We start from the raw sequence: 14204 nt of genomic DNA on the forward strand, positions 1-14204 counted from the left end.
TAGTAATGATGATTATGATAATATATGATTTAAGGATGAAAATTGACGTTTCTTGATGTTACTGCAATCCTAATTAAATAGTATAGCACTTATAGCAAGTAATTTATTTTAATTTTACCTTTTTTGGAGAGTACTGCAACTGCATGATGCTCATTATGACTTTTCACACGCCTTTATAATAGCAAATGACCAAGTCCAACAACTAAAAATGTTCAACATATTATTGACATAAAATACATTGAAAAGAAAATGCAAGTATGAAATATGTAGACATTCTATAAAATCTTTGGTTTGACTACTTTAATAATTAGAATTTAAAATTAGATTTATTGCAAGAGTAATTATCCTGGTTTATAAAGTTTAGAGTGCATAGTTATGAAAATGATAATAAAATAAATTTTATACGTGAGAGCTCCTTTCTGCCTCCTTTCTATTAAGAATTTCAAGCTTAGCTGCTAATATTTTTATCAAATGTTTACAATTACCAAAATCCTTATGAAGCTAAACAATATTTCATATTAGTATCAAGGTGATACGTAGATTTCAATGATGAATTTGTAATTATTTGTAATTGATGCTTATATGAGAAGGCAGTTCAGTAAACGAGATATTCAATTAATAATAAGATCTCAGAAAAATAGATGTGCACAACTTTACTCTTTACCCTCATATGTAACAAAAATATTTCTAGGATTTGAATCTGTAATTTTCTAAAGAAAGTAAGGAAAGTAACATTACGGTCAAGTCAAGGCCTGTATTAGTATTAGAAAAAAATTGGGATATAAATTGACAGCAGACAATTAATAAAAACTTTGAATCATCACAACATTTAAACATCACCTAACTCAACTTCAACTTAAAATAAAACACAAACAAGTATACAAAACACTTCCCCAACCACAAAATAATAAGAGGAACATAAAAAGGAATGGAAAAGTTGAATATTTATCCAAAGGGGGAAATTGCACATACTCAATCATGTAAAGCAACAAATAATGCAAGGAATGAAAATATTTATTTCATCATTTTCTTACTTTCCCTTCCTTCCCATTCCTCCTTTTCTTCCTTTGCCCCCACTATGTTTACCACCGGATTCTCCTTTACGTCCTTTGCCATTATGTTTGCCACCAGATTTTTTACCCCTTGGTGACTTGCTCTTCATATATGAAACTCTGTTTGCTTTTTGCTGCCTCTCCTTTCGGATTTGATCCATATCTTTGATTTCTGAACGTACATGCGAATTCGAATTCTGATTCCTGCCTCCTTTAAAATTATTCCTGCCTCCTTTCAAATTCCTGTTACCTCCACGGAAAGATCCTGCATATTGAATCGACGAAATGAATTTCGGAACTTTCAATGTTCGGCTTTAATACTAAAAAAAAATCTCAGTGTTGACTTTTACCAACCAGAACACCAAGCTACACACAGTAGGTGAAGAAAGTTTACAAAAATGTCATAGAAAATGGATACCTTTTAGCAGTGAAAATTGTATAATCCAATAGTGCTATAAAAATCAATTTCTAATCTAACTTACAACTGACAACTATTATACGATGAGTCCGATTTAGATGATACAAAGCGCTAAACATTTTTAATTGGGAAAACTAAGCAAAGTATTAAGCTAATAAATACTAAAAGCAATGGATTCTTATATAACTATATTGGATTTATATCTTTCAATTGAATCTGGTGAACGTTAACAATATTCCAAAGCTAAAACAAGTATACATCAGGGAAAGAAGAGGTGTAGGGAATTCTTATGGGGAATTAATGCAAATCACTCAGGAGAAAACAAGCAGGAAATGAAAATTTGGTCAAATGAATGTACAATAAAGTGTTGATTTATGGAATATTGTTGCAGTTGGCAAACAGGTATCGGACATAGCTTCCATAAAAGATAGCCTTCAGATGAAATGGATTGAGGGCATCTACCTGAAAAATAACATTTTCTGGCACCACATCCTACCTTGGGATTCCAGTTTGGCACTGAAGAGGTTGCGAAGTTAAAAATGGCTGCTGACTTTACAAATGGGACATGGAATTTCTCTCAAAACGACATTTGTTCAATAAAAAGTAGATATGACTGGTCGGTAGGGACACCAACATGTATACAATATACTGGTTACAGACCATAACTTGTTTTATGGTAGATGACTCAACAGGTTGCCAACTAAGGATAGATTAATGAGATATACGAACATGGAAAATAACCTATGCTGCTTATGTGAATTATGCCCAGAAACCCGAAACCGTTTGTTTTTTAAACGTAGATGGTTTCAAGAACTGATTGAGCTATTATGTCGGTGGGTATGTATTGACTACTGGTATGCAAGATTTGAAAAATGGACTGATTTGGCAGTGTATGTAGCTGCTGCATATACCAAATTTGGCCAGAAGGGAAAATAACTTTTAAGCAAAGGAGTCAAACCCCTCCCCTTATCTTCTATGTTTATGCAATGAATTAGCTATTAGAGTTATGCATTGTTTCCACATGTAAGCAGTGATTGGAAGGATATTAGCTTGTTTTAAAGGATGCAAGTAGCCATGTTATTTAGCAAAGGCAAGTGTTTTAACTAAGTTTGTGGTAATGCAAGTATTTACTTCCACACAAAAATAGATAAGAGAACCCATGCAGTCTCCAACAATTGTTTTTGGGGGAGATGTTCCCATGTTGATGAATGCCTTTACTTTTTCATTTAATGCTGTACTTACATGTATACAGGCAAAACTCAAAATATTGAAAGTGCGGTAATTAAGTACCTGACAAACTTGTTGATCCCTGAGCATCACCATCATTTGTTCCATTAAAAGATATCTTACTGTGTGAGCGTTCTTTCCACCTCTTATATATACCCGTTTTGGTGGCCTTCGTTTTTGCACCACTCTCTGTCTTTATCTACATTTGTAACAATATTAATGTGATGTGCTATAATTGCATGGGAAGGCAAATAAAGGAATTTTACCTTGCACTATAAGCACAAACATGAAAGATGGAATAATATAAGCAATGTACCTTTCCATTTGCTGCAACTCGATCGCCATTGTTTAACTTGATGTACTTTTTACTCCTCTGACACCAAAAGGTTTATGAGATAAAAGATAAGTTCTCCACAAATTTTAACAATAAACATTCCTTTTTATTTTTGTTATTGTTCAACTTCAACCATGACTTTTCAGCATTACCTTATCCCAGTGATACACAGATTTTTGTTTCTTCATGCCAGAACCATCATCTGCAACTAGATCTAGGACAGCTGCTTCCAATCTAAAATATCGCACATATCATTAGGACCAAACAAACAAAAGCTAAAGAAAGAAATAAAAGATGGAAGGGATGTAAGTAAAACTGAATCATCCATGTTGAATGTCACAATATATGAATATAACATTATAACATACAAGCAAAGGCATTAAATGACAAAGAGCAGACCAGAATTTGACACATAACGAAGAGTAGTTGGTAACCAATCAAGTATATTTTTACCTATTTGAACCAAACTCTTCACTAGCTTTAACGGAAAGGCCGGCCTCCATGTGCTGACAATGATGAAAAGCAATAACAACCATATTAAGATAGCATATTATATATTTTATATGTTTTACTTCTGTAATCCTGATAAATATAAAGAATGGTAATACAGATAATGACTTACAGAATTTTTAGGAATTGAACTTATATAGTATTCGTCATCCTTGAAAGTTTGTGGCTTTCTCTTAGAACCACGTGCTGCTAAAACCAAAAGAAATAAAAACAGAAATTACTCATTAATTATTCCACTCAAGATCCTAAAATCATACCCTAGTAAAAGAAAACTGCTCTGAACTTTACTGCGTTTGGTAGCAGGAATGTTTTCACATTTCGGGGAACCTATCATTCCGACCCAGAAAATTGGGAATTCAAGTTGGGACGGAATCTCACATTCCCAAGTTGAGATTTCCGGGAATGTAAAAACATTCCTTCTACCAAACTTAACTGCCCAGGAATGTAAAAACCTTCACTTCAATTTTAACCTCGAAATTCTTTCAAAGATTCAATCATAACATTCCACAAATAGAGGTAGTCATAAGGTTGATGCATATATCAAACAAAATGAACTTATTAGACTATCGTACAGTTGTGATGCTCACTGCCAGTGTTGCCCAATGGCGGTGGCGGTTTTTAGGCTACCGCCATTAGCCATTTGGAAAAATCCGCCATATGGCCGTGTTCGCCTTTTGTCAAAAAAAGCCGCCATGGCGGTATGGCGGTGGCGGAGCCATGGCGGGAATGGCAGATATTCATGTTTCTGGGCAGTTTTTTTAAAAAAATTGGGCCCAAATGTGTTTTTTTTGGGCCCAGTCCATTTTTTTTAGAACTAAAATCCTAATATTTCTATTTCTAAAATTAAAACCCTCCCTCTCTCAAAACTTCCTCACCTTCCTCATCTTCCTCCTCCACTGCTCCACTGCCGCCGCTGCTGCCACCGCCACCACCACCACCATTCATAAGTTTTTTAAGTTTTTTTTTTCTTATTTTTATTTATTTTTTTATCTAGTCTTCTCATCTCTTTATCTGAGTTTGCAGCTGTGGAGGATGATGTTGGGGAGGAGGACGGTATTTAGAAAATTATATCTTTTGCATTTTGTATTTGTGTTATCCTTTGATTTTTAGTTGTGAAAATTATATCTCTTTAGTGATCTTTATGAGACATTAATATTTAATGGTTTTTATTAAACTTTATGTTATTGTTTGATTTTTGTGTTATTGTATTTATTTTATTTTTTTCCTATTATGTTATATTTTTTATTTATTTTTTCAACCGCCATGATGACGTCCGCCATTTGCCCGCAACGCCGTCCGCAACGCCTTCATGGCTGAATTTTGGCAGCCGCCATGGGCCGCCATCCGCCATGGGCAACACTGCGTACAGTGAACAAAAAAGGAAATATGCAGCTATAAATTATGATATTCACATCACCAATCTTTCAGCAAATCACTTCCATACGTATTGCACATAAGATTAGATTCATGGAAAATTACACATCAAGGCAAGCGGACAGGGTGTCCGTTTTCTAGGTTAAATTTTTAAGACAGCATCCCTAAGAACGACCAAGACCAAATCAATATAGTTAAGCAAGCAATTAGCACAACCATTAGACAAGCAATTAGCAAATCACTTCCATAATTATTGCACATAAGATTAGATTCATGGAAAATTACACATCAAGGCAAGCGGACAGGGTGTCCGTTTTCTAGGTTAAATTTTTAAGACAGCATCCCTAAGAACGACCAAGACCAAATCAATATAGTTAAGCAAGCAATTAGCACAACTATTAGACAGATCTGTTTCTCTGGTAGCCATGTTATAAAAATATATTTAGTTCTTTTGTAAATAATTAGTCGTATTTAACTATTAATTTCCAGCAAGTACCCCATTTCCTCTTCCTTGAATTTTCTCTTTTACGAAAGCTTCTGACAAGTGCTTGAAGCTGATGTTCAAAGAAACCAGCTTATCTAGAATTTTACACCCTAGGTATAACTAGAAACTAGATCGAGATTAACAAAAAGGATACCACCAGAGTGAATGATATAAAATAGCATAAGCCACAACTTAAAACAGTACAAAAAATATGGCACCATGAGACAGATAATTCCACTTCACAAACCAAAACAATACAACATTAAAAGAAAGAGTAGAGACTGTAAAGGGAACAAAACCTTTTCTCCCTTTCTCCGTGGAAGGAATGATTTCTGATTCACTATCCTCCTGCAAGCAGAAAACATGCATATATATCCTCAATAATTAAATAAACAGAAAATAAAATGCAGAAGTAAAATTATAACTTTATAAGATTGATTCAGATCAGTCAGCACTTATCAGAACACATTAGGTTATTAACTAGCCAAATTCAAATCAAAGCAATAGCCACATACCCTTTCTTTTTCGACATTACTCTTAGAATGCTGCTCTTGAACCAATTTTATAATATTCTCATGAATGGCTCTTTTCCTTTTCATCACATCAACCCATTGGCCATTGGGTCCCTGCAATTAAGCATAATTCAAATGAGAAGGAAAGAAAATCACGAAAACATGCACATCTTAACAAATATTTCTAGAGGTTTTCTAGGCAAACTCATGCATAAGATAGAATGGACCAAGAATGAGACATTGACAGGAACGCCAATATACATGTCATGACACAATGCAACCATGAATACAGCACACCAAAACACAAACCACAAGGACACAATAGGTAATTGATATAAAAGTCAGGCATTGAAGCAATCACATCTTAACAACATCTAATGCCTAACATGAAATATAAAGTTGATGATATAAAAGAGCGTCTTCGCTTGTGAGGGTAAGGTTGTGTACATCTATCCTTCACAGACCCCACTAGGTGAGAGCCTCGTGCACTGGATTTCCCGCCCTTATATATTGTTTCTAAAAACGGTGACAGCTGATGGATAGAAAAACCATACCATCCACCATTATTACTAAACTTTCTGGTATGCAAACATATTAAACTGGAAAATGCTGAGTCGAATAAGAGAAGCATGGGTTTTAATCATCACAAGAAGGCAAACATGAAAACTTTATTCTAGATATCAAAACCAAACAGTAAAATTATTGAATAACAGCAACATATGGAATTCTCGATTGAACAAAATATGGCATAATGTCATGAAAGTAGAAATTCACCTGTAAATGCTTTGATTTAGACGCCTCCCCTTCAGCTTCCAATATGGTCTGTTTTGGCCTGATATTGAATGATTAAAGTTATGCAACTATACAATCTACCAACAGAAGGTGCGTAAAAAAAGAAAACATGATATGAAATTTCAGATAATCTTGAACTCACCTAAACTTTTTCAAATGCTCGGAAAAAGCAAGCGCCATTAACTCCCCTGTTTCCAGCACATTTTTGAAAATTGGATGTAGTCCTTCACGAGGTAAGTCCTTTACTCTCCTAATGGACTCCTTTGAGGGTAAGGGTTTGGTTTTTGAATATAAACGAAATGCATTTGTACAGGTCCTCTGCAATGATTCCAGCTCTGCAGAAGTATCAATAATTTCCCTGACTCTGTCTGAAACAAGGTCGATGACTGTTTGGGGGAAACGACCATAAATGGTTTCTCCATTAGCTATTGCCTGGTCAATTTTTGACTGGACTCCCTCCATATTTTTGACGACCTCTTCTTCAGTGGGAGCAGCTTTGATTGGTTTAGATAGAAACAAATGAAGATCCAAAAGGGATGCCATATCCTCTGAAGTGACAAAGGAATAAGCAGTACCAGTACGACCAGCCCTAGCAACCCTTCCAACTCGATGAACAAATATCTTAGGCTTTGGAGGAAAGTCCCAATTGATAACATTATCGAGCAAGGGAATGTCAATACCTCGAGCTGCAACATCTGTCACAATCAACAGCATTGTCCTTCTTGCCCTAAACCTTGATACATGGATCTTGCGAGCATCATGGTCCATGTCACCATAACATACAGATGCCTCAATACCCTCTTCTCTACACAGTAAGTTGAGAAACTCAACATGATGTTTCGTGGATACAAAAATCAGTGTCTGCTCATCAGAACCAATATGTTCCCTGATCAAATAGAGCAACGCTGCATACTTCTCTTCTTGTCTCAAAGTGAAAAAAACAACCTTCAAGTCAGGACTAATTTTAGTATCCAAATCGAGGCGCACAAGCTGAGGTTCTCGCAAACCGGCCTTAGCAAATTCAGCAAGTGCACTGGGTAGTGTAGCACTGAAAAGCAAGGTCTGACGGTTGTCACCAAGCTGAGTGAGAATCTGATGCAACTGCTCAGCGAAACCCATGCCGAATAAAGAATCAGCCTCATCAAAAACAACATACTCGACAGTACGCAACGACATGTCATCCACCTCAGACAAATGGTGCATAAGCCTACCAGGGGTAGCAATTATAATGTCTGGATTCTGAGATAACTCCTGAAACTGGCCTTCCATACTATCCCCACCAACTAACAAACTAACACGAAGGTCTGAAAAAACATCGAAAACAACAATATAAATAAACTGATGGAAAAACACACAAAAAGGGGAAATTACATTGGCTTGATGCTTAGTTTAATACACTGCACGCCGCACTTGTTTCGAAAGCTACAACAACCACTCCTGAGATTTTAGTCCCGTTTGTTTAAACCTTGAAAAGGAGTGATTCTTTATTAAATAAAATAAGTCATTTACTTTTATAGATTTTATATAAAATCGGAAAGCATTGTGTTCAGCTAAAATGAAAATAATCAACTTTCAGAGTAAGTCATTATACTCCGTGTTTTGAAACACCTTTCTCTCTCAGGTCGTCTCAGCTATCACACCACCTTATAATAATCTAAAGCCACTCAAAATAGATAGATTATTCCAAAACCTGATTACTTTCAAGTTGTAATTATTGAATGAATCTTATCCAAACACGTTTCATTATTCATCATGCTTGAGAAAACACAGTAATTTTGTTGAGAAACAATTTCAAATTATATATATCATTATCACAACCTATTTTTCTACGATTAATAAATTAGTATTCACGCAAACCTCAGTCTAATAATAATAATAATTAATAAAATATAACGAATTAAGAAGAGTTAAACGCAGTCGTTTAGAAACAATACCAGTGAAGTGACCAAGCTCTTGAGTAAACTTAAGAGTCTGAAGAGCCAAATCACGAGTAGGAGAAAGAATAAGTGCTCTAACACCACCCTGAGGAAGATGTTGATCAAGACGTTGAAGCATAGGAATAAGAAACGCTGCCGTTTTACCAGAACCAGTACGAGCCATAGCAACAACATCAGAACCAGATAATATAGTAGGCATTGTTTTCCTCTGAATCGGAGTAGGAACTTTATAACCTTTGCGTCTAACACCTTTGAATACATTTGGATTCAAACCTAGGGATTCGAATCCACCAGATTTTTTCTTTGCTAGTGATTGTTGTTTCTTTAGTTTCTCTTCTCTTTTCCTTTCACCACCTCCTCCCATTTCTTCTTCTTCAAGTTTTTCGAAGTTCTTGGTTATAAGAGAAGATGAGAGAAACGGTGGCGGAAGTGTGGCGGTGGAGTTTTAAGGAAGGAGAAAGTGGCATTAGGGTTTTATACTTTTATTTTTAATTATTTGGTTTTAAATTTTAATATCTTGCTTGGACCTAACATGTAGATACTTTTTTTTTCTTTCTAAACACATCATATTAAAGTTTTTCAAAGAAACTTATTTATCTAAACAAATCGGATTTACTTCATCTAGAATATTTTTTAACCCTTACAAACCAATTTATTTACTAACAATGAGTTGATTTAATATTCTAAGAACTTATTCGATTATTCAAATAGACTAAAAAATTAAATATTTATTTTTTTCAGAGTGATATTTGTTATAAGAAATAGTTAGACACCTTAAAATGGATTAATTGCTTATTTACAAAGTGAATTAAACAAACAAATCAATTTACTTAATTATATTATATTAATATTTGCATGACATTATTGTAATATAATAAAAGAGTTTAAAATTTTATAGATTGTTAATGTAAAAATTTATATACATTGAAGAGTCAATTGTAATTAAATATGAATGGTTAATAACACAATAACATTGTACAACTCTTACATTATCAATTTATAAATAAATATATATATATATATATTTATCAAAATAAAAACTATTATATATGATATTTTGATATAAAAATATTATTTAATTATTGGTATTATATATATATATATATATTTAAAAATATGCATGTTAATCTATTTAAAAAAATTATTTTAGGCTATTTAAAAGTATGAGAATATGATTTTAAACATGCTTACACGCTTATAGCTAGGTCTAGGCATATAATTTTTTTAAAACATATAAATAAATCAGGTTTAGACTTCTATATATAATATAAGGTAAATCAATTTATGACAAAGCATAGCCTAAGTAAATTTGTTTCCACGTCTAAATGAACATGGGTAATATCAATAATTCAATATGTTAGGTTTTTAAGCAAGTTTCACCCAAACCTCATCCACGAGAAAAGATAGCAATAAATTGATAACTTGAATTGATTTAGCAACTAATTTTCTAGCAAATTGACATGCTAGTTTTTAAAAATGTTTATCAAAATATGTCTCTTTTGTGGAGGAGTTAGTCCAACCACTATACTAGTTGAATAATATGTAATCCAACAAATTATATATAATACATGCTAAAAACAAATCTAATTTTGACGAACAATTTTAAAAACTAGCCTAGACCAATTAGCTCAATTGGTACAAAAGCACTACCCCAAATATATATATAGCAAATCATAAAGAATGGGAAAGTAGCTAATAAGTTCCTTTAATAAGCGTGTTATGCGGCACATTTCAAGAAAAATAATTTTGATGTATGATTACTTACTAACAAATTGGCCATTTCACTTATTAAATTGGATTATCATAAACAAGTTTAAAAAATATCTAATTCATAAGTACTTGAAACTAATTCGATCAACTAATTTTTTTTATTCTAAGTAGATTTTGAAGTAGGTTTGATTATGCAAATAAACTAACTAGGTGATTAAATAAACTATTTGAATAAATATGTTAAGATTATGCTTTAGTGTTTACTATCTATAATATTCGATATAACAACATTTATTCATCAAACTATGATTTTTTCACAAACAATGTGAGACATTGATGATATTAATCACTAATATCTTAGTCAAATTAATAGCTTGTAAATAAAGCTCTATGTCTAACCATTCTACTTACAAGATGAAGAATTATGATCTACAAATAAAGTTTTATGTCTAGAAACCATGCTTATAAAATTGAGAATTAGTGCAACACCTTAACGTATTATTTGGTTGCACAAGAGAAGATAAGAAGAGAAAAATACATGATAGAAAAAATAAGAAATAGAGTAGATTTTTGTGATGTTTGGTATAAGATAATAAGAAAAAATGAATAGAAAAAAATATTTTCTTATCTTACTGTTTTATTTGGTTGAATAGAAAATAAAAAGAGATATAATGTTGTAGTTCAAATGACAAAAATATCCCAAAATAAAAAAAAATTATTATTTTATTATTAAGTAAAAGTAAATGTTATAATTTTAAATTATAGATTTTTTAAACTCCTCCATTTCTTCTTCTTTGTCAAACTTTTTGGTTCAATTTAAAACTTCACGGATAAATGGTAAGAGAAGAGAAAAGAAACGATGATTGAAGTGTAGCAGAGTTTTAAAGGAGAAATAGGCATTGGGTTTTATACTTTTAATTTTTTTTAATTATTTGGTTTTTAAGTTTTAATATCTTCAACGGACCTACTGGGAGGGTTTTTTTCTTTTGTGTCTATATATTATTAAGTATTTAATTTTTATATATTTTATTTTAAAAAAATAGAATGTTTTTAATTTGTGTATTTTATGTTATAATTTTGTGTATTTATTATAACTAGTGTGTTGATAGACATTATCATATTTGTCAACCCACTTTTGTATTGTTTGTAACGTGTGGTCTACATTTTTTAAATGTCAAATATATTACTTGAAGTGAAATATATGATTAGAGTGAATTAATTGAAATAAAGGTAGTTTGCCTAATATAATGAAATTTGGTAAAGTAAATATAAAATGTGTACATGATTTGTAATTGAACGACCGAAAAGTAGTAAGATAACATGGAGAAAAAATAATGTATTGTCAAAGTAATAATGACACTATTCTTGATACCTCATTTATGAAGAAACAACTTTTTGACCGGAAAACTTATTGCAGATGAAATAGTAACTCTTACGTAGAGTACATAATATGATATGGTAAATCTGTGACTCTCAATAGATGTGTGATTGTTTAGAACTGTTGGGTTGTTCCGTACAATCCTTTGTTGTTATTGAAATATGATTGTTATGTAAATGTAGATGTATGTAATAGCATTAAAAACATAAACTCAACACAATAGAATATCTTTAAAAATAATATTCTTTGTGAAATCACACTCTTTCCCTTGAATTGTTCCTTCCTTAATAAGAATTTTTGTGGTAGCTTTTGAAACCTCCATTGATAGAGTAACATATAGTTGTCCATGTCCAAATATATGTTTAGGAAGATAAATACCTACATTGAGAATAATTTGTCCTTGTGCCTTATTTGTTGTGAGTGCAAAACTTAATCGCACAGGAAATTGCTTTCTAATAAGAACAAAAGGGAGTCCTATATTGTCTGACGTTTTTAGTTTAATCCTAGGCAAAAAGACTCTATGTCCAACATGTTGGCCACATAGTGTTAGAAATTTATAATTTCTAATTAAGGTGGACATCATATATTTGATACAATGATATCAACTATTTATTTTCGAGGTTATATTATAAGTTATCTAATTACGGGCTCCCCTTAGATTTCTAAAAGCTGATAAAGAATATGACTTTAATGGGTGGATACCCACCAGGTTAATACAAATGGGATAATGAAAACCCTATAAGTTAACGCATAAGGAAAGTTATGGCCCCCAACACACCATATCAAATTCAGTTTTCTCCTCTCCCACTAGAGTGAAAACGCAATTCCCAAGAGGAATCATGGATTTGGTTGAGGAAGGCCATCATATCACAAAACTTCTTTCAGAAACGTAGATCAAAGGAGCACATTCAGAAACATGGATTCAGGTATGACACTACACCCTTTGTTTCATATATGTATGTGAGAATCATGAGATTCAAGATCCTAGGATTGGTATTTCACCAATCATAAGGAATTCCCAACAAGTGGTATCAAAGCATAGGTTCTGAATTTTTATGATTCTCCATTAAGGGTATTTTCCCAAATCTTGTATGAACCCTAATTTTAATTTGGGGATTATTGAATTATGCTTCCACTGATATGTTCTAAATATTGGGAATTTAGGGATTTATTTTTCTATCAAATCAAAGTTTGATATATGTTAATTTCTCCTATTTGATAATGATATGGAAATCACTTCAAACATATTTTTGGCAAGTTTGTTCCTCAAATTTTTTGCTACATTTTTTATGAATTTGGTGTCATTAATGCTCATGAAATTTATTATTGTGATGTTACGTGCTTGTTGTATTTTACTACATATTTGTATGACCTTTTTTTGTGTGTGTGAAGGCATATGCACTAATATGAGTGCATATGTTTATTAATTGTGCCTATCATTCAAGTTTTCCACCATTGCACAATGAGTTGAGGTATGTGCATTAAGCATAATTTTTTTGTTATTGTAGTTGGTGTAATATTATGGTGTCAAACTTTGTTTGATCTATATTGGTGTTTTTGCAATCTAAACATGTGTATATATGTTTTATGGATAATTATGGTTTGATAAAAAAAATGATTTGAAATTATATTATGGGATTAGATTTGTTAACCATAAAGATATCAAATCTGAAAGTTTTAATTCCAAGATCATAATTTTTTTATAATGGACCCATATTGTTTTCCATTTGTCTGTTAATTATTTTGAATTAATTGATGCAAAATGTTGCCAAAGTAACATCTGTTGTGAAAATTAATTGAAATTACATAGATGAGTATGAGATTATTTATATGAATTGTGTTTGGCCCAAAGGAAGACACAATTTGGCCAAATAATAATATACATGTGATGATAAATATGTAAATTATAAAGTTTTTTTTCATGTGAATAATAGTCGCTCCAAAGAAAGGCTATTGTTTGACAGAACTAATTGTTAATATTTGATCATTACATTGAGAGTACCATTTACAAATTAATTTCTCTGTCCAAAGACTAGAAATTGATGTGGTGCTAGGTATCTTGTGGTGAGTCTATTATATGAACATGTCTTATTTTTTATATATATTATTACATGACTTGTTTGTTTAGATTTGAACATGTTATTAATTCTTTCTTATGTGGATTCAGTGTCTTTTACCAATGCTGCAATTTTTTCTGCTCAAATCAGTAATATCCCATTGTTGAATGGGACAAACTTTAAGGTCTGGAAGGAAGTCGTAGAAATTATTCTCGGCTGTATGAAATTATTCTCCACTGCGGAAAACCTCGATGAGGCTAAAATTGAGAAATGGGAACGCTCTAACCGAATGTGTCTGATGATCATGAAACACTTTATTCCAGATGTGTTTTAGGGCTCTATATCTGAGGGTGAAAGTGCAAGAAAGTTCCTTGAAGAAATAGAATAATTCTTTGCCAAGAATGAAAAGGCGGAGACGA

At 32.3% G+C, this 14204-nt stretch overlaps 1 protein-coding gene across 3 annotated transcripts; it reads right to left on the bottom strand.

Annotated features, from left to right (window-relative positions):
- On the bottom strand, positions 778-9086 carry LOC109360337 (putative DEAD-box ATP-dependent RNA helicase 29). 3 transcript variants are annotated; one of them, XM_019605165.1, is made up of 13 exons: positions 8638-9086; positions 6846-8007; positions 6686-6743; positions 5915-6025; positions 5699-5747; positions 3654-3730; positions 3485-3537; positions 3184-3265; positions 3014-3070; positions 2761-2896; positions 1108-1317; positions 973-1065; positions 778-893 (listed from the first exon to the last, which is right to left on the bottom strand). In XM_019605165.1, the coding sequence occupies exons 1-12, from the start codon at positions 9002-9004 to the stop codon at positions 1031-1033; spliced, it is 2397 nt and encodes a 798-aa protein (XP_019460710.1). In that variant the 5' UTR covers positions 9005-9086; the 3' UTR covers positions 778-893; positions 973-1030. The 3 variants fall into 3 exon arrangements, with proteins under 3 accessions (XP_019460710.1, XP_019460703.1, XP_019460696.1); XM_019605158.1 differs by having other exon boundaries at positions 973-1317; positions 3654-3727; XM_019605151.1 differs by having other exon boundaries at positions 973-1317.

Source organism: Lupinus angustifolius, chromosome LG01, assembly GCF_001865875.1.
Source record: "Lupinus angustifolius cultivar Tanjil chromosome LG01, LupAngTanjil_v1.0, whole genome shotgun sequence".
NCBI classification, from domain to species: domain Eukaryota; kingdom Viridiplantae; phylum Streptophyta; class Magnoliopsida; order Fabales; family Fabaceae; genus Lupinus; species Lupinus angustifolius.